Here is a 21,314-nt window from a genome sequence, read left to right as displayed (position 1 = left end):
TGCACGATGACATTATTTTGTAAAATCTCCAAGTCTTGAAGGTTAGAAGTTTCTTTACTATCCTTTTAGTAACAGGTTCAAGCCACAGATTCTACATGAGGGACCTCCAAAACACTATATCGGTTATTGGATACTGGTTTTGACTCTACATTTGCTGCCAAATGTCAAGATGGTTTCTTCAGAATACATGAAGTTGTCATTGCTAAATTAACATCTCGCAATGATAACTCAAACTTGTAAATTGTTTATCTTTTCTTTTAGTTAAAATTAGGGTGGAAATCTGTCTATATATTTTGTGTTGTAAATGACTGTATAAAATAAGGATAAAAAGAGGAATACAAAGAGTCTTTTTTTTCTAAATTGTGAACTTTCTCACAACTGCCTGCATTGTGGCATTTTAGCTCAACACAAAATTCTTCTGCCGGGAGCACAATGCAGCAGTATCAATTTCCCCTCTACAGCAGGTGATATTTTAACAAATGTGTTCCTGCAACAGCCAGTAGAGCTGAGGGCCTGAGAGGTGCAATGTTATTTATTGAGACCTGTGAGGAAGGCTGGCAGGGGCAGTGGACAGCCAGGTTGGAAGACTTGAAGGTAGACGAGAGATAAGACAACACTGAGATTGCCCCAAAAACACATGGGACCTAGGGAGTCCAGAGACACAGGAGGAAGAACACGAGAGGGAGGGTTTGGGAGCAGACAGATCGAAAACACATTTACTTAGCAACTGACATAGCATTGCTCACAAATCCAGCTTGGCACGAAGGATAATTTGGAATTAAAACAGGGGGCCTTCAGAAAGAAATACACCAAATGAATTAAACAGGAAAATGAAAACGTAACCACATTAGCTAGCAGAGAAACTACAGTAATATTTAGTCAAATAAAATTCACATATTCTAACTTAATGTTTACAAGACAGCATTTACGTGAAGTAACTTTATTTTTTAAATCAAGGTTTTGAAGCAGGGATGCAACACATTAAAAAATACAGTAACAGGAAAAGCAAAAACACTTTTAAAATAAATTGTAAATAATAAACCTAATTGCCCATAAAACTAGTGGAAGAATTCACTTAAAAATTATCATCTTGGTGGGTCTGTTGCTGCCATAAGACAATTTAAAGAGTGGCATGTTACTTTCACACTTAAAAGAACACAGCACTATGAGAAAGGGAGATCAAATGCTTAATGACATAAATTTAAAGAATTTTTAACTTCACCGGTGTCCTTCTGGTAAACAGAAATGTGGAGGAGTTTCTTGCTTAAATTGAAGACCTAATTTGGCCAGATGGAGGCAGCACACAAGCATGCATTTACTGATATGACTGTGCTGATTTAACACAGGAAAACAACTGAACAAGCATGTTCACAGGAAGGAAGACTTAAATATAGCTCACTGCTTCGAATATCAGGCATTTTTTTAATGACTGCCCAACCACAAACAGAAGGGCATAAAGCTAAAGGTATAATGTAATTAAGCTTCAGAAAACAAGGGTGCGGCAAATTCTTAGAAAACAAACACAAACTGTAACATGCTCTGTATATTTTAACTGAAAGTCACAGAGTGGAAGGAGAGCTGTAGCTGCAAGGTAAAACAAATGTGCATTTGATTTGTTATTATTTGTATGGGAAGGGGTTAAAGAAATAAGCGTTGGGGCTAATGGCACCCTGACAAATGGAGAACGGGTTATATGAACCATGAAATGAACACTGGCAATTGGAAGGCAGGAGGCTTTCAGCATCATGGTCAGCAACAAAGTGCCTGCAACATCTCACTGCTTGAGCGATGGTATTCACAAGGCTAAAGAGAGCTGAGGAGAACAACAGCAGATGATAGAAAAACCAGAGGCCTGTGGGGGAAGAGGGAGGCTGACGAACAGTCAACTTAGGAAAAAGAAAAGCCGAGGATGCAATAAGATTCTGGAGATTAATCCAAGGTATGCATTTTCTTTTCCAAGAGTCAATAAAGGTAGATGTCCTCGCTGCTGCCAGCCTGACTGTCTCCAGGTAAGCCGTGCAAGAGTTTATCTGGGCAGAGCAGAAGGCAGAACCCAGATAAAGTTAGAAGGAGAAAATAACCTCTACTACCTGGCTCTCCTACTGTTTGTGAATGTGCCTTTTTCTCATTAATTGTTGTGGTGGTGTGGTATATACCACCATTAAACAGTAAATAAGTCATTAACCATGCTGGCTGCCAGGGTGCCCTAGGCCAGGACCTGTATTTGTTGCAGAGAAATAGAAGTGGTGGGCCCTGCAGGCACAGAGTCTGAGGTCGATGCACTTGGGTTGATGACAGACAGCCAGGTTTCTGCAGCAAAGTCAGCTCACCCACACATACACACACACACGTATCCCTACATAGATACAGTTTATTCAGGTAATAACTTGAATTGTAAATTACAATATAAAGCTATTAAATATTTGTAACAATAAAATTTGCCTGTGGTTGATTTCTGTGCTACTTAATGAAACAAACAAACAAAGAAAAAAAACCTACAACCTAGACAAAAAACAAAAACTACTACTGTAGAAATCACATGGCATAAACTGGTGTTTTCACACAATAATGATGTAGGAAAACAACATCTAAAGACTGAAGTTATTTCTGCTTCTTCAAAGGTCCAAAGCAAAAAAAAAGCTGTCTCTCCGGGCCTCTGCATACTGTAAGCAGTGCAGGCAAAATACTACCTGATTTTAAAGCATTAAAAATTGGATATTGTTCACCTCCTTCATCAAGCATTTCTATGATAATTGCTTTTTTTCTGGCACTTTGTACACTTTGAGCTGTTACTGTTCCAATTTCTTCCTTCGTGTTGACGCACATCGAACAAGGACTCGAACTGTAATATCAGTTTAAATTGAGATTTCACTGCAGGATCCTCCAAATTCCTCTCACAGTAGATCTGTTTTGTACTGAAAATTTTCAAGTTCTATTTGGGATGGATGGATGGATGGATGGATGGATGGATGGATGGATGGATGGATGGATGGATGGATGGATGGATGGATGGATGGATGGATGGATGGATGGACGGACGGATGGATGGATGGACGGACGGATGGATGGACGGATGGATGGACGGACACTTGTTGTCAATTGCCTTTGAGCTCAGTCACAATAATGCAGAAGAAATGTTTGGCCCACAAGCTTTTGCCATTTCAGAAATTTAAGCTACTGCCATTTAAATCTTGCCAAATTGCAGTGGATTAAAGTAAACTTTCAGTCAAGCTTTTCAAAGCCAGTGATCAAACATCTCTGCTGTCAAAGAATAAATGAGAAGTCATAATACATAACTTGCATGTGTGGGTGGAAACAAAAATAAATAAAAAAAAATGTTAAACCCACATGTTCTGGCTGAAAAACATGAGTGTCAATTCTTAAAAACAAAAAAACGTCTAAATGCCAAAACTAAAAACATCCCATTCCATCACTCATCAGTATCAGTGAGCACTGGGGGTTGTTGTTTTTATAATAGGACTGTAATTAAAGCCTCCAACTTATGTCTTTGTCATATGTGTACACAATATCTCTATCAAAACACACTTACACACAAGTACACATGGACAGAGAGGCATAAACACGCTTTGTTCTTCCCACTCACCTCTAGTCCATCAAAGATGTGTGTTTATGTGTTTTATTAGGGGGAGGGAGATAACTGTATAAAATCATTCTTAATTACACATTTGTCACATGAAACGCATTCTACCTACTTTGTATGAGCTCTGGCAGTCTGATTAATTCAGCAATCCCCACGTTCCAACTGCTCATTATACACTAAACTTCAACTCCTCTGTCTTTTTTATCTATGTCTTCCCCCATTCAATGACTTCCTCCATTCCCTTGGTCCTTCACATTTCAGGCTTTTCATTTGAGTGTTCTGATGTATGTGTGCTTGCCAGATCCAGTAGCCACAGAGGTAAGCTTCTCCTTGGGGATTCAGGATTTGACAGCACACATAGGCTGTCAGAGTCCTACGTTGGCAGCTAACGATGACAGGACAATTAGAGTGGAGAGAAACACTCGATTTTTGTGCTATCTACTTCTCCGGCTATCATCTATACCAGCATCTATACATCTCTTATTTTGTTCCTTCCATAAAATCTTGACACATCAGTATAAACCTTTCTGCTTTGGCAGGACATCCCCAACAATGAAATGTATTGGCTGTTCAATATACTGTAGTCCATTATTACCTCAGTCAATAAAACAATCATGGCATAATGACTCACATTAGGCCCATCTAATTAATTAGGTGTATATCTTCTGAAATAACTTTTGCAAACAGATATTCCAGATATTGTTTAATTGAAGTTCAGCATCTGTGGCAGTGAGCTAAAATATGATAAACTATGTTAACAAAGCACATTCTCAGTGTGAACCTAATCAGATTACATCCCAGAGCAGAGAAAACCCCATTTTTTGAAATGCATGTGTTTTTGTGATAAAAACACAGACCATATTGTTCATGAGCACTGCTGTGAAAAAGAAGCCCTCATCTCACTTTTGTTGTGAAGCAGTTTCGTCTGTTTGAACTATTTTTATCTTGGATTCCTTTGTGAGCTTACAGAAAAGCACAGGTCCACTGCATCCCTGGAGATGCTAAATCATGGCATCAGAAAGACAAACAACATCTGTTTACTCTTAAACACAACACTCTCTTGCAGAGCCGCTGCCATGATGGAGATATCACACATGCAAGTTATAAAAAAAGCAGTAAGGTGTCTCTATCCCACTGTGATCCTCAGTTCAAGTTAAGTTTTTAAAAAAATTGAGTAGTGTTTACTTTGTTTACCATCTATATTAACAAGAGTTCTGTGAAAGGAGAACCAAGCTGTGCATTTACTGTCCAAATCTGCTCATTTAGTGCACCATTATCATACCACTGCAGATCAGTCTTGCATCAGCACAACATGGTGCTCTTTAATAACTTTTTATGACATGATGTAAGCAAAACACAGATCAAGATCGTAAAAAACAAAACTTTTTTCACTTCTTTAGTCTGGTCATCATTATTAAATTTGTGCTTCTCTGCATTAGCGTAGTTAACTAAACGCAGAGCCATTGCTGTTATGTTTTATGTAGGAAGAAACCATGATGGTTGTTTGCTGCTGAACTAATTCAATGATTGCATGTGTGTGTTTGTGCTGATGTGTCCATCCATAGCAGATTACGTCCACTGAGACATAAAACATTCATAGCAGATGTGACGGAGGCTTCTCAGAACAGGAAGTTTTATCCCCCAGAGGCTTTTACACACTCACACAAACACACTTACACAACCACACACTTAGGTCAACCAGCTAAAATAGTCACAGCTTTGTTCTATTGACATTTGGCTTTGGAATATATACCTGCGTGTACTAAACAGAAACAGGGCGCAAACACATACAGAGACAGAAGTTTAGATATATGGTGGTGCAAACTGCTGACTCCACTTACCCCAGTGCTGCAAAGAGACATACACAAACACACAAGGCACACATAAGAGTACACTATGTCATATATGTGTATTTGAGACGAGGCATGTGCACACTTGCCACTAGAGTGACTATAAATGTCTCTCCTCACAGCATGCTCTTTGGGTCAGCATGCCACCAGCAGCTAAATCCCCACCCAGCGTTACTGACAGCACACAGAGTAAATTAGCCACACTGCCCTGACCTTACCACATGGGGTATACATGCAGTTTGAAAGTGTCTCCTCCAAAACGCTGCAACATCACCTCTGCTTGGCTTCTTACCTCATACAGTCATAAACAAAAACAATCTGAAAAATCTAAATAAATTTTATTACAAAAAAACATCACTTGTAATATAAAATATGAAATGTTACTACTTTTTTCTTTGATAAATTATAAAATTATGAATCAGAACTATGTAGGATTTGTTGACTTTGAAGCCCCTTGCAGTATTGCAGAGAAAAAAATACTTCTGCTTTATTTGGACTGTCCTAACAGCCACAAATTCAGCTAACAGCTGGCCACTGGCTTTTGTTTGCAAACTGATTTGGAACAGCTGTTACACAAGAAACCATGATGCAAGGACAAACAAGCATGTCAACAAACAAAGTTAAGTACTACAAGATTTCACAGAACTCTGGCTGCATCTTCTTATCTATTAAACTATTAGAAAAGGACAGTAAATGCTGTAATCCAATTGTATCAATTTCCCCTAAATTGGGGGCTATAAAGCTATGCACTTTAAAAACAGAATTTGCTAGATTTAGAAAAGCAGATTCCATTAAGAAAAATTAGTGCCAAAAGAGAACAGTCTGGTTGTAGTCACCGAGGCTCAGGGGCATCACTTTAACACTTCTCACATAAGCAAACAAAGACAAAACCTTGAAGTGGGTTCAAGCAAACAAGCATCTCAGAGTGGATAATAATGAAATGTGTTAAATGGTGCATCTAACAAGAGAGAATTAGTACAAAAAAAACAAACACAAGTGCAGCGGTTTTGTTTTTCCTTCTCTAGAGAAAATAGGAACACATTTCCTAAAAACTTGCTATACTCTATTCATCCTGTACTGAAATACTGACCCCAAAGACTCCTAAAAGCTTTTCAGGATTGCTTGAAGACCCCTATATGGAGACCAAAGAGTTTGTGGACTTTGCTCTACATTTGTCTGAACCTACTGAAGATTTTTTTTCTGGGCACTCAAAGAGTGTTGATGAAAGCTTCTTGAAACATGGGCAGATCATGCTGGGAAACCTCATACAGGTCATGTCAACAACATGCTTTCATTACATAAAATGGATCACATGCCAAAAGCTGCTAAATACTAAGTTCAGCTAAAATGATGTTTAAATTCAAAAAGAATGCAAAGCAGTTACATCAAGCTTTTGAACCACCCCCTACCCAGAATCCTTTCCGGCACTGAAATCAAATCAGCTCCATCTTGCCTTTAGATGAAGGAAACTCTCTCAAGATAATTGTTACTATTGACTAAAGGCAGTAAAAGGGTTTATGAAATGTGTGCATTTGTTAAAAATGAAGCTCAAATATAAGAAAAAATAAAAGAATAAAAAGTAATAAAAGCATATAACATCTTTGACCTAATCTCAAATTAATGACAAACACATATTAGCCAGGCTGCAAACAAAAAGACTGGGGTGTATATTTTAAAAAGGCATATTTTATTTTTATTTAAGGCTCACAGTCCCAAGTGTATATTTTGTCTTAATAAATTTTAAGACCAAAAAAAAAGAAAGCAGCACCTGTGCACTGGGATTACCACATGGAAACTAAAGCTCTGATATTTTCAGGCATGTGTTGTGTTAGCCACAGAAAATATAGATGAATGGAACATGACTGTAGCCCTTAGCCTAAATGACAGGCACTGAGATGCCACCAGTACATCACCCTCTGAGAACAATTAACATTAATCAACTAGTTACTGATTTTATTTTCTACAACGCATCAGTCACAGATAATTGAAAAACTATAGTAGGGGTGTGCTGTTGTATAACTGATTCTTCAAAAAGATTCAGCAAAAATCTAGGGCCAAAAAGTCTTTTTGCAAACTTTCAAAAACAAAACAGAAAAAAAATAGAATGCTGCAATTCATAAAGACAACTGGAATCAGAAATGTGTATTTACAGTGAATGCTTTGTGTCCAAAACGTTATTTGTAAAAGTGAAATTGCCATTTTACAATACTGCAGACTATACTAGATAGGTTATTTGGTGCAACTTCATATTACTGGTCTGCTTCTGTTTTTGTTATTTAATGGTGGGAAAAATGCCTTTAAGATAAGATGTTGGCTCGTCAACTTCATGATAACATTACCACAGGTATTTTGAAAATAAAAACTGTACAAATACCTAAACCGTCTGCATAAACTTGTTTGTTTACAACCAGAACACCCACACCTAAAATGTCCTAATAAATCTTACCTTCATGCCCATCCAAACATTCAGCATATGTACCTAAGAAAATATACTTCAGTGCTGTCAGACAGACTGACAGACGCAAGAACAGACATACAAACAGCAATTGGAGTAAAAAGAAAATCAGTTCTGCAACTTTGCAGTCATCCACCTCATAAGGTGCATATTAAAATAGCAACTCGTCAGCAATCTTCCTACACAATAAAGCAGCAGCCAACAGACAGCTTAGTCCATCAGCACACTGTTAAATTACAGCCATCAGCGTCCCCCCCCCTCCCTACTCTAGATCTAAACTCCCATCTCTAGCACCAGGAGAACAATCTGCCGAGTAATTAGCCTCCACCAACAGACAGTTACAGAGAGGAGGAGGATGTTTGGCTTGATTAAATTATTAAACCACACAAACAAAAAAACAAAAGCAGCATCAAAGAGGCACTGCGGCTCTCCTTCAAAGCTCCTCGCTGTTCCCTAAATACTGAATACACAAAACGTGTTCTCCCAAGCCACTGGTTGGCATAATTGGCTAAATGTGTGCATTTGTGCTCAAGTGTATGTTTGTGTGTATGTGGTTTGTTGTGATTGGTCTCAGTCCTCCAACTGCTATCTAAAATAAGCTAGTGGTTAACGACAACATAACGGCAGAAACACCCCCCCACCTACACACACACACACACACACACACACAACCCTCCATATCAACATTCACACGTGTCCCACATGTCTACAGTCATGCACGTTAAACAATAGTCTAATTACAACATTTATGACTCCCCCTGGCCTCCTGTGCCTCCCTAACCACCTACCAAGAAATCTGTGAATCTGGAATTGAATTTAGCCCAAGTTGAGGGCTGTGCTGGCATGAAAAGACTATTTGATTAGAACGGCAGTTGTTTCATTTGTGGTGCAGCAGATTGCAGAGCCTCTCTATCCGGTGTGCAATCTGTATTCATTACTCGGTGTAAAAGGATGATCCATGTCCTGACACCAGGCTCATCATTTCATGCAGATGCACAGCAGCTCCGCAAGGCCCTTACCGAGTCGCCATAAAAAGCCTCCTGCTGGAACCTCAGCATTTCTCCTCTCCTCTGCTCTCCTCTCTCCACTGCTTACCACTTTTTCCATCCTTTCTATCTTTTTCTCCCTTCAAAGCTGGATATACTCACTTGTCTACCTAGGATAAGAAATGCTGTGGTACACAGATTGATATTTAGGCATAAATTTGTTTCCAACACAAAACTGCAACATGCCAGAAATTCCTATCAATAAAAAAAATAAAAAACTATTTATTTAGTATTTTCTTAGTGCTAAATTTTCAGTTTAGCACTAAGCTAAATTTTCAGTTTAGCACTAAGCTATATCAGTAGTCATGTGCACATACAGTGCTACCAACATTATTTAAAATTCTACACATACTTTGGTTGTTTCTCTTAAAAGGTTTACAACATTTTCCTCTTCTCCTCTCTCTTTTTTTCTCCACACAGTTGTGCCCTTGCTCACTTCATTTTATTCCTTGCTGTGCCTTAGAATTCTGCTCTTTCTACTCAAAGACTGAAAAGGCCTGCTGGCCTCCTGCTACCTCCAGCTACTAAGGTCATAAATCCTGAAAACATGCCAAGTGGGGATCTAAGATATCCCTCAACATGCCTCATAAAATCCACAGTGCATACATAGGTGACATTGCTATACAATTTAGAAAACACTTTGCATTCAGAAACATGGCCAGTAAGCTATGTTTCGATAAGAAATTGGCTCTAAAGTCTTTTTGGTTTGTTCCTTCTAGGCTAACACAGTAACGTGTCAACATGGTGGATTGCTGAGGACTAAGACCCGCAGTGTCTTTGGAAATGAACTGCATTTTAAACTGTACATTGTGAATTGGCTGAGCAGGAAAAGAAAACAATTTTAGCAATGTCCTAATGGAAAAAAAATGTCATCAGTACAAATGCTGAGGCAAAGAGATGCACTCAAGCATCCAAAAAATTACAAAATTTAACAATAAACACAAAGTATATAGCAAAGTAATGTCTATGGTTTGGGAGAACAACTTTTCAGTAAGTATTGTTGGTTGGATAAATGGCTAAACAGAAAAATGTGACGAGAGTGAGCCTCACTTCAGCAAACTCTTCCGCATGAAAACACATCAGGACAACAAGACGTGAGTTTTTAAAAACTCTGCAGCTTTAGGAGTGGAATAAAATATTCTGCTGCAAAAAGATATTAAAGTTACGTCAGTTTAGGTGAACAAATACTAAATCAACCCTCAGTCAAAAGCTGTTAACTCTGTGTTGAAGCAGCATAATGAGGAATCTCCGGTAAAGAAATAAAGTCATCATCGACAAAACAACAGATATAATATCAACCATCATCAGTGTGCCTAAAAGGACACAATTAGAATATTTTTACATAATATGTATTGTAATAATTATGAATTATAGAGTGAATTTGAAGTTCATATGTGAAGAATTTTAATTTGCAAAAGGGAGGACTGTACTTAGTCTCATATAAAACATGTGAATGGTCAAAGCATTAAGAGACATTTTCCTCTATTTTCTCAAAAAATCTTTTCTCAGAACTACAGCAAAGTTAATGTTTTGATAAACAGAACCAGAAAATTTCTGTTAGTTCAGACTTTGGACGCTGAACATTTACAAAATGGCTTAAAGATGACAGTAACTGTCAAACGTTAAATGTTAAAGTCCAGAAACCTTTTTTTTTCTTTTGTTAGGATATGACAGTAAACAACTGTTTATTTTCAGAGCAAAAATTTAGGGTGAATATTTTTGAATCTGTTTTGTGAAAAAACAAAAAACGCAATTTGAAATAAGCAATGTGTCTTGTACAAAATCACACCCAGCTTTAACCTAAGACGATCACAATAAAGGGTTTAAAGCTAAATTGCTTCATTCCTTCAGTTTTTACATGACTGCAAAACATTTACTTGAGAAACACTGACTGAAAAAAAAGTGTAAGTAAATGATGAATTATCTATTACTTTATTTGTACTTTTGTGCTTATAAAATAAACAAATTAGAAAAATAAATACATAAAAAAGACATGACCCTGACACCAAAATCAAACCGTGGATTTTTTTTTAACCATTTCTCCCTTAGAGCTGACAGAAAACTATTCAATTATTTTTACCGTTTACTTTAATCTGTCTGGTTTTTCACTGTACCCAAGATTATTTCCACCTTGAAGAAACAAAAATATCTAGGTTTGTCAGCACATTTTCAGAGCACTTGATTGCTCATTTCACTTTATGCACTTGACTCACAAAACTGAGCTCATTTTGGCAGCATTTGACTGTATTTTGAATGAATAGCCTACTGATGACTGCCTTGATTTGTGAAAACACCGTCACACCTGCAGATATTCACATACTAGCAAAATATGGCAAAAGCTGTGCTTCATAACATATTACACATGAAGTAAATCTTACTTTCTACACATTCAAAGCTTTTTTTTGTAATAACTGTAGCTGAATTTAAAGCTATAATATTGTGACTATGTGTCTTATCTTTTTCAGTTTTATCAAAGATAGCTGTAGGAGTACAGATATATGGTAGTTTAAATTGTGTTTTAAATCTTTGAAAACTGTGAGCTAAAATATTTATAAGATTTTCTACAGTTTGACTAAAGCCATGCCTTATAAAAAGTCTGTTTAATTTTTTACATACCTTCATCTCTGCACTTTCTGTTTAAAGTGAATCAAGCTAAAAAAAAAAAAAACTATGAATTTTGATAAAGAACGTTTTGTCAGCAGAGGTAATCCAGGAAAATTTCTTTTTGCTGTTAGGGGAACAATTTTAAAATTCATTTTGTGTTGTTGCCTTATTCTTTTGTCCATGTCATGTGATCTAGGAAGCATCAGCTTTGACAATTAGGAAACATGTCTTAACAGAAAAAGGTCATTCACAATACCCCATACTTCATAACAAAAGTGACTCACAAAAATTTGTCACACCAAATTATTTCCTCAACTCCCTCTAGGGTCTGTAACCTTAACTAAAGTTTCTGGTCCATGTGATGTGTGTTTGATGTGAAATAACCCTTTTGGCAGTGAAACTCTTTCCTTTTTAAACTTTAAGGAGAAAAGGCTTAGAAATTACCTCCCAAAGAACAAGAAGACCACATGCAACAGATACATGCCTAGCTACCGAGTGTTATATGTTGCAAAGACAGAGGGAAAAAAAGCAGTGCAAAAGACAAAATGAAAAAGGAGGTCTGAAAGGACAAGAAATCCAGTTGACAAGCACATAAGTGAGTTGTGTTTATAAATCCTCTAACAGGAGAACTCAATGCGGTCCTGCTACAAGCAACCAGCTGTCTGCTGTGCATGTCCATAGCCATGCTATGCCAGCAATGACTAGCCTATCTCAGCCAATGGTGCTCACTGGAGACCTGTCTATGTTCTTGTTCTTCTGTCACTACTGGAGGACATCAACAATCAGACATGACGGCAGAGGGATGCGAGGCGCACAGGAGGAGAAAACAACGAACAGAGGCAAAACAGAAATATGAGATAGGCAGGGTAAAGTGTCTGTAAACTCTGCCAGAAACCTACGAAGGCAAGGTGGAGCAGAAGAACAGTTTAAAGGTAATGTCTCACTGAGATACAACTGCTGGTCACTAGTTGGCTGATGGCATTTGTGAGTCTCTAGAATGTCTTGAAACACTTAAAAGGGTTCTCATTTTCTCATGTGAGATGGAGAAGCTTGCAGTCTTGCTGCTTAAATGTTAAACATGTTCAAACAAATTGCAATAATTTTTTTTTTAACTGCATGGGAGTTCTCCTTATTTACAAAGGAGCACTGACTTGAACCGCAATGAAATTTTTGAAGGATTTCATTTTTTTAAATGGCTGTAATCTGCTCTCACATAGAACCCAGTCTGACTTGTTGTTAGCTTGACTTCTCTAAGAAAAAATTTCACCCTGATTCCTCCCTCTGAGATCACTCTGATTGCTGGTTACAGCAAATAAGATGCTGACAACGTTTAACTTCCAGAAAGAAAATTTGTGAATCGCTTCTGACTCAGAAAATAATAAAATATCATGACTTCATGAGTAAAAGGAGTTGACTGACCAATGCCTCCTCAAATGTCTAGATAGCTCTGCAAAAATTCATTTCTAAAGAAGAGTTTTCTGTTTAGATGTAGATGTCCATCACATTTGTAGTTTTGTTTTTTCATTCCTTGTAGTTTCTTCCTATTTAGGTCAACTGTTTCACCTGAATCACATCCACAAGCAACACAGCCTATTTATCACCATCTGGTGCTACTACACAATCTAGTTCATTCCCTACAAACCAGGTAATAATGCTTCAGATTTACTTAGCTAGTGAATAAAAACAAGACTACTGTTTTGATTCTATCATCGATGTTTGTTACCCACTTCTCCTTTCTGGGTCATGGGGGAGCTGGTGTCTGTCTCCAGCAGTCACTGTGTGAGAGGTGGGGTATGTCCTGTGCAGGAGACAAACAACCATTCACACCTGGGGACAATTTAGATACCAATTAAGCTAACATGTTTTTGGTCTGTGGGAGGAAACCTGAGTACCTGGAGTAAACCCACCAATGCATGGGGGAGAACATGCAAACTCCACCCAGAAAGGCCCCCACAGTTTTAAAGCTTTTTGTTTTGTTTTGTTTAATGATTTTCTAATTTGTACATATGAGCACTGTCAGCAACATTTAAGGTAGCAATAGAGATTTGGAGATTCTGCATAACAAATAGCCTATTCTTCTTCAGTTCATTCTTTTTTTTGTTATTATGGAGAGTAACTGCTCTACACCAAGCTTGCTCCTAACATGTGAGGCTTACAAATCACCCCTGCAGTGGTTCGAGGAGTTGAAGGCACTTGGTGCAAGGTTTTACTGCTTGTCTTCTATGAATGGCTCCCTGAAGGCTCCTATGATAATAGCTCACAGTCATGCCCTTCACGGAGTCTGACATCAAGCACACCCCTAAAGCAGAATGGAAAGGCATGTCAACTTTCTCAATGGGATGTCATATCAACTCACCCACTGGTTTTTGATCATAGCATGGGCAGGCAAAGCAGGAAGGAAATAATGGTGCATAAAACTTACATGTCAAGTTAAAAGTTTCTCAGTTTTGGCACTGAACACAAACTTTTTTCACATGTCCAATTTTACTGACTTTGTGCAGCTTTATTTGAAGTAAATGAAATAAGTCTTACACTTATTAATATTTACAGTTTTGATTGATGGGATAAGTAATGATGAGAAAAAAATTAGCAATCCCTCTTATATCTTTGAATGAATTCTGATACAGTTCCCACTTTCATCTGAAACATCTGAAAAAAAGCACAAGTCCCACTGCTCTCTTCAAAACAGAAAAACATTAATCAAGAACCATTCAGAAAATATGCAGGGTATAAATTAACTAAAAGTATTTGTGAAGATTCTTTTACTTCTGAAGTTAAATGAACTATATATCAGTGAGTGTGTGACTTAAATGTATTAGCCTAAGATTGTGAGGCTAATAACACGATTGTCCTAAAAGAATGCTTTTTTATAGATTAGATTTTTAAATAGGACAGAAAATAAGCATTTATGAGACACAATTAGTGCAAAAAAATCAATTCACCAAAATACAGTCCATGCAAAAATGCACTGTAACAAATTTTAGACTCCTTGTCAAGTTAAACTATGAAACAGTTAGTTTAAGCAATATTTCCTGCAGAAAAAATAAAAAGCAGTCAGAAACTCAAGTGATCAGTTTGTTCCCATCATTGCAACCTACTTAACCAAAATTAGTCTCAGCTTTTTGAGGTAAGTGAGTGGTTCGATAAACAGAAAATAAGAAGAACATACATAAAAGAGACATCCATCCATCCATCATAACTGGTGCTTTGGTGAAGCCAATTTCCACAAAGCTGCTAAGCTGATTGAGGCAGACCAAATCTGTTTCACCAGCTTACATTCCTTCAAAATGGCCATCTCACTTCCAATATCACGGGCTTTTACTGTTCCCCATTCCCTTGGCTCAGGCTGAGAGTTAGCAAGGCTTAGCTGGATGAAACACTCCAACAGCCCAGTTCGTCCCTGAAACTCACTGATATCTCTATAGCACAGCCTCTCCCCAAATAATGTAGCTGCACTTAGTTGGTTTATTTACTCAACCTATTATTTTTGACAGCTGGAATTTACAGCTTTTTTGTTTCAAATGAGAACAATATGTCTAATTCTGGGTAAACCAAAATGTATGGGAATACTGATGATTCTCGACACGAACACACAATGAAATTACAGTTTCTACAATAATAAACATACTGTATATATACCTTGGAAAATGCACAGGCAACACTTAACTACGACACCTTAACCTGGAGTAGATTAAAATTGAAGAAGACTTGTTTTGAATAAGAGAATTGCAAAGGTAACTGCTCCTAATGAAAAGCTTGTTAGGGTCTCAAAAAGGAGTGAACTAAAGTGCAATGAACATAGTTGTTGCCACTACGCCTGTTTTTTAGTTGCCTCTGGGCTTGCTTTTGCATGCATGCTCAAATATATGATATAATTGTGATCCTGTACCTTTGTTATTTTCTGTCTCTCTGTCATACACTTTTTCTGTCATTTTGCTCTACAGCAAATATCCTGTCAGCTCAGGCTGCAGCCTGACAGTGCTGGTCTATCTGGCCCTGGGATCGATCTGACTCCAAGCCGAGGCCTCCCATTCATCTCAGTGCCATAAAATGTGATTAGTGCTGACTACAGCACTGCAGGGAGATGGGCTGATAGGCCTGATAGCCTCAGATAGGCAGAGCACTCAGCAGAAAGGCAGCAGCAACAGAACATTGTGGATTCTTCCTAGTTGGTTTTCTGTCATTTATATTTCCTTTTTTTCTCTGTCACATTTTATTAGCAGTTTTTAATTCTAGTTTTTGTAAATCAAGTTTGTGTTTCACCTCTTTATCTAATCACACTCATTGTATATGTGGCCATTTAGGACTACCTTTATCTTTAGAATTTCACTCTCATTTTTCTAAACCTATCAAGTGTTTCTATCCGGCAAAAGGCAGAGCAGTAGCCAAATACTTAAATGACAATCTTTAAGTCTCTCTTTATCCTGCATCATTATGTTCAAATACTGGAAACCACACACTGTGTATCACTGAGGCATGTGACTACATCCAACAGCCAATCGCTCTGAGCTTCCCAGAAACTGACTCAAGTTAAGAGACTATGACAATAAGTGAGATAGGAAACAAGAGACTGCAACAATCCCGATGAGAATCAAGTGGTGTTTTAAGCACCAATGGCCATGTTCAATATTTCTGTTGTGTTTATTTAGTTTTATTATCTTTACTTTCAGGACTTGAGTATAAATTTGCTTATCTTTAATCTGATGATCAGTGAAAAAAGGTCTAAGCAGTTAAATTCCCAAACATCACCATGTAGCTACAGTTCATGATTCTAGTATAAATCTGCATAATATTCAACTTTTATTTAATGATGTATCCATTAGGTACATCTTGGGAAAAAAAACTGCAGTGATGTGATTCTACTAATTAACATAAAGACAAAATGGTAAATTTTTAAGCCCTAACATTTCAATTCACTATACACTCTAAATGTTTTTACACTTGACAGAATGTTATGAATCAATAAACAAGTCATTCACAATCAGTGAGATAAAGCCAGTGTTTGTTATGTAATCCATAAAGACAAAACAAGATCACCCAATCCTGACCTGTGTCTCCCGGACGTTCTCCACAGTGAAGTTGAACCAGACTCTGAAGCGTGGGTTGCAGGTGTCGGGCCGGATGAAGAGGTCAAACTCAAAATCACTGATGTAGTCAACACGGCCCAGGTTCCCTGCAGACAAAGTTAATCAGCTTATATTAGCAGGTTGTCAGCCAGAAAACATCACAGCCTCTGTATTCCTCACCTTTTAGAAAGTCGACCAAGAAATCACAAGGTCCTGAACTATTTCCAAGCTTCTACTCGGCATATTTGTTAATAATGTATTGACACAGAACACAGTATTTGATTTTGCAATGACACTGACAACAGAATGGGACCATCACTTGTTTCACTGCAACATGCTGCTGTGATTCTGCCTCCCTTTATTAGCCCTTCTTTCTAATTCAGTAATACTGGTTAGTTACACTTTATTAATGTGAAGAAAATATGTTGTGTGTGTACATTATTATAGACATACTAGCAGATCATGCTGCAGTGATTTAGAAAAGGTTTCTGAATTTTTGGTAAAATAATTGATCAATTATCTTTTACTTCACTCCCGTGTGGGCTGACGTACAACAGAGATCGGAGTTAATGTGTCCTTAATGACCCTGATCTTGATTCACCAAAAACAGTTTGATCAGGACTTTGTACCAATCTTTGAGGTTGGACTTCATATCCTTAGTGGGATGTTGATAAATATATTACAATTTTCTGACATGAAGGTCTTGTTTGTGCTTTCTAATTCTTAGGTGGACTCTAATTTAGTGGACACCCTGGACTCTTTTGATATATGCATATAAGAACTACATGCTTCATGGTTGAGCTGCAAGAAAAATAAATAAAACATGGTGAGCTTAACTTCATAAATTTCACCAGATCATGCTGTCATTTTAAATACTGAAGTGATATTTTTGGTTTAAACCAAGCAGCTGCTTGAGTGTCAAGCTTGCTGGCAATCTACGCAGACGGCAAGGCTCATCCCCCCTAACAACTCTACATCAGGGCATCAGGGTACTGTTGACCACCTGGTGGCAGGTAATACCATACCAGGAGGACCAATGCTTATGTTTGCATCTGATTACAAACAGATGTGCTAACTACCACACCATCCAGGGAGATCCCTCTCCTTCTGCCATCAGACAGCTAATCTACAAGTCTGCTTGAAACATTCAAAAAGACACAAACCAATATGTTTGGCTCAAAATATCTACAAAAGTGCTACCAATGTTGGATTTTGCTTGAGGTAAGTGCATAAAACCAAAAGGTGACATGAAATTTAAACTTTACCTGCAATTTAGGCTGAAATGTCATTTTCAAAATTGTATTTTAATGACCAGCACAACACACAAAAAAATGCACAAACCATAAGTAAAAACTACACAAGCATTTCTATATTTAATGTCTGTTCATAACCAGGTTCCATCATGGTCAGAAGCACTTCATACTACCTTTTAGGGGGAAAAAATAAAGATATGTACATTTTAATGAGCACATCAAAACAAAGCCAATATACAGTCTCCAGAGGTGCACCATTTGCAATTTTCAAGTCAATTCCTTTTTTCTTTATAACTTTTTTAAGGTGCTTATACCAATTTAGATTAATTTAAATTTTCCTTCTAAGATATGCTCTATACAAAATCAGTTTGTGATTTTTGATTATAAAAAAAATTAACTGTGAGTTCCTATGAAGAATTATTTTTAAAATAACCTTGTGGGTTTCTACGCCATGTTACATTGCTGTCTATTTCCAATCAGAAAACTAAAATAAGCACTTTATTGAAAAAACTGGAGCTGTACAATTTAAACTGACTAGAAATAAATAACAGAATGCCTTTATGAATCAGAATAGAAGTCCTTATCCAATTTCTTACAGATCAAAATAGAGAAATATAAAAAAAATAATAATAAGTGCAGAGATAAATAGACTAGTTGCTCAGCTGTTGTGAAAATAATTTCAAACAACTGAAAGCAAAGTAAGTCAAAAGCAGTAAACTGTTGAACTAGACCCAGCTGCCCCTAAGCAAAGACAGGAAAGAGACATACTTAAGCCTCTCTTTTTAAGAGATGTGATACTGAATCAATTATCTGTTAAAATTAAATAAATTTATAAAGCCAACACTGTCAAATATAGTCTAATGTTTGACCAATTCAAAAATGTCCTTGAAACATCATTTCTCCCTTCTATCCCTTCAAATAATATTAGTTGATAATGGAAGCATGGTCGAACTCTCAGGGAGCATAATTTAATATTTGAGAATTGTTTCTCTTTTTGTCAGTAAATGCTTAAATAAATATTATCATAAATCATTAAGTTAACATATGTTCACTTTTAAAACGATACAATCTAATAACTTATCACATATAAGATTTATTTTATGTACATATACATACATCACTCAACATAAAAAAGGGCTTTTTTACACGGCAGATATAATGCAATAATTCACTTAAAATGCAGCAGAGCCAGAAGAACACATGAGAATAAACCCACTGGAGTATAACATTTTTAAACATATAATTTGACAACAATGTGGTGTCAACTTGCCAGAGACACTGTATTATTTTCTCACCATGAAATGAAAACATTACAATATCATAGTAATAATTAAAGTAGCAAAATAAATATAAATCTAAGTGCTGTGAAATTTTGGCAATCAATAATGAATTGGTTGTAAAAGATGTGAATGTGTTAGTTTATCTTTGTCACCTTGCAAATATTTATTCATAACAGAACAACAAAAGAATAGTAGAGGCTTGTGAAGTCAAGGCTTCACGTTACATGTAGTTAGTCATTACAGGAGTCAATAGTGACAGCAAAAATGCTACTTTTATGTTTTTAAAGCCATAATGTGTTTGCTCTAATGGAGCTACTACAACTATAAAAGAAATCTGGTAAAGAACTTGCCTCGCTGTCCAGTGCTTAAAAAAAACAACTCAGTGTTATACAGGCAGCATATGTGCAGCAGATTTATGAAAAGAAGTTAAATTAGCCCAAAACAAAGCTTTATGTTTTCTCCTGTTGGTAATACTACAGCATGGAGTGCAATAGACAGTAGCCATGGGTGACTGGGCTTTGAGCCTGAGGCTGGAGGGCCTGACGTGAGAGATGGCCTCAGCATCAAGGTTAGAATTACTCGTACATGTTCAGCCCGCAGAGCAGCAGGCGTATGACACGCCATTGATCCCCGTTTCAATTTTATGGTGGCTACCTCCAGATTCAAACAGTTTGGTAGGCTTGTGGCGTGACCTATTTAATCAATCCCATATCATTTAGTATTTAACTAACACCAACGAACGGATGATTTTTTTTTTAATGGCCACAGAAGCCATTAAAACAAAACTGTATAAAGCGAGAATCATTCACTCTGAATCTGTGTGGAACTTAAAAGACAGTCACAGTAAATCATATATGTCAGAAAATATATTGGTTCTTCGTTTATTTGCAGCACTTACGGATTGTGTTAAGTGTGGATGATGAAAAATGCACAGAGGATGGGGAAAAAAGCAAATGAGATGTAGCTTCTAATGTTTGAGATTACTTGCATAAATTCTCTTGAGTATCATCTTTCTAAATAATATTCTTTGTTGCTGTCTTCACAGCTTATTCTGAATATCAATCTTTGCCCTTGAGGGAAAAGTAGTCCAACATTTAAACTTTAACAAATTGGTTTTCAACAAACAGCTTAAACCTGATGCAACAACTGAGCAAAGCACAAGAACAAAATATTACACACGACAGGCTCTCTTTGAAATAAACTGAAATGAAACTGTTTCTTTGTGAATCTTCTCCTTCTATCAGTCACACACTGACAGAACCCACTGAGTAAAAATGCATATATCTCTATAAAATATACATCTCTATAAAATATACTTTTTCATCAAACATTTTCATAATATATTAGTTGCTTCTAAAAATGCTAATCAAATAGATATGAAACCTGCATTGTTGCATGGGCTTTTTAAGTGCAAAAACATGTTTGCAGCATGGACGTGTTCTTTCATACACTGACTCCAAGAGTGTGACTGTGTGTATGTTTCAGTGTGTGTTTTTGTTGTAATATGGTGGGGTCACAAACTTGACGGGACCCCAACTTAAAAGCATTTTCAGAAAACATGAGGACTAAATTGCAGTGCCCATAGGTACAAAGTGATTTTTTAGGTTTAACCTTGCTTTTAAAGTAAGAGGTTGAAATCAGTTTATGGTTGGGTTTAGTGTAAGCGTTAGGGGTTAAGAATTCAGTTGTGATGGTTAATGTTGGGCTAAGGAGCCAGGGAATACATTGTGTCAATGGAGGGTTCCCACGGGCAATTAAACACAGACAAGTGTGTGTTTGCAGGTGTGTGTGAGAGAGAGAGAGAGAGAGAGAGGAAAAGAGGAGGAGAGAGATGAGAGGGATGGAGAGGGAGCAAAAGAACCTGGCTAATGTAATCCCATTACAGAGGTACAAGAGGGAGCAGTCACAGTGCTCAGTCCACACAATGGGCCTGCCTGCAGCCTGTAGCTATGGATGGATAGTTTCTGTCATGCAGATAGATCATGGTACTGCAAGAGCAAACCTCTCTGCTGCAGGCCTGAGCTGGAACTCTTATGTGGCCAGCCATTATAATAGTAATAAGCAGTTGTTTCAAAATGAAAAAAGACTTTGTGGATAAGCTGTTCTGCCCAAATCTGACATATTCTTCAGTAACACTCGTGCTTAATATGGTAAATTCA

At 37.2% G+C, this 21,314-nt stretch overlaps 1 protein-coding gene across 2 annotated transcripts in view; it reads right to left on the bottom strand.

Moving 5' to 3' along the window:
* agbl4 (ATP/GTP binding protein-like 4) overlaps positions 1 to 21,314 on the bottom strand; it is a 251,446-nt gene that overhangs the window by 215,833 nt on the left and 14,299 nt on the right. For both annotated transcript variants that reach the window (XR_001808379.3, XM_017407166.3), the window contains exon 3: positions 16,605 to 16,729. Coding sequence is in view for 1 of the 2 variants with exons in the window: in XM_017407166.3 (XP_017262655.2) it covers positions 16,605 to 16,729 (125 nt within the window). In the remaining variant the exon portion in view is untranslated. The remainder of the gene's footprint in view (positions 1 to 16,604; positions 16,730 to 21,314) is intronic.

Source organism: Kryptolebias marmoratus, linkage group LG24, assembly GCF_001649575.2.
Source record: "Kryptolebias marmoratus isolate JLee-2015 linkage group LG24, ASM164957v2, whole genome shotgun sequence".
NCBI classification, from domain to species: Eukaryota; Metazoa; Chordata; class Actinopteri; order Cyprinodontiformes; family Rivulidae; genus Kryptolebias; species Kryptolebias marmoratus.
The sequence above is the reverse complement of the archived record's forward strand: the minus strand, read 5'-3'. Positions and strand labels throughout refer to the sequence as shown.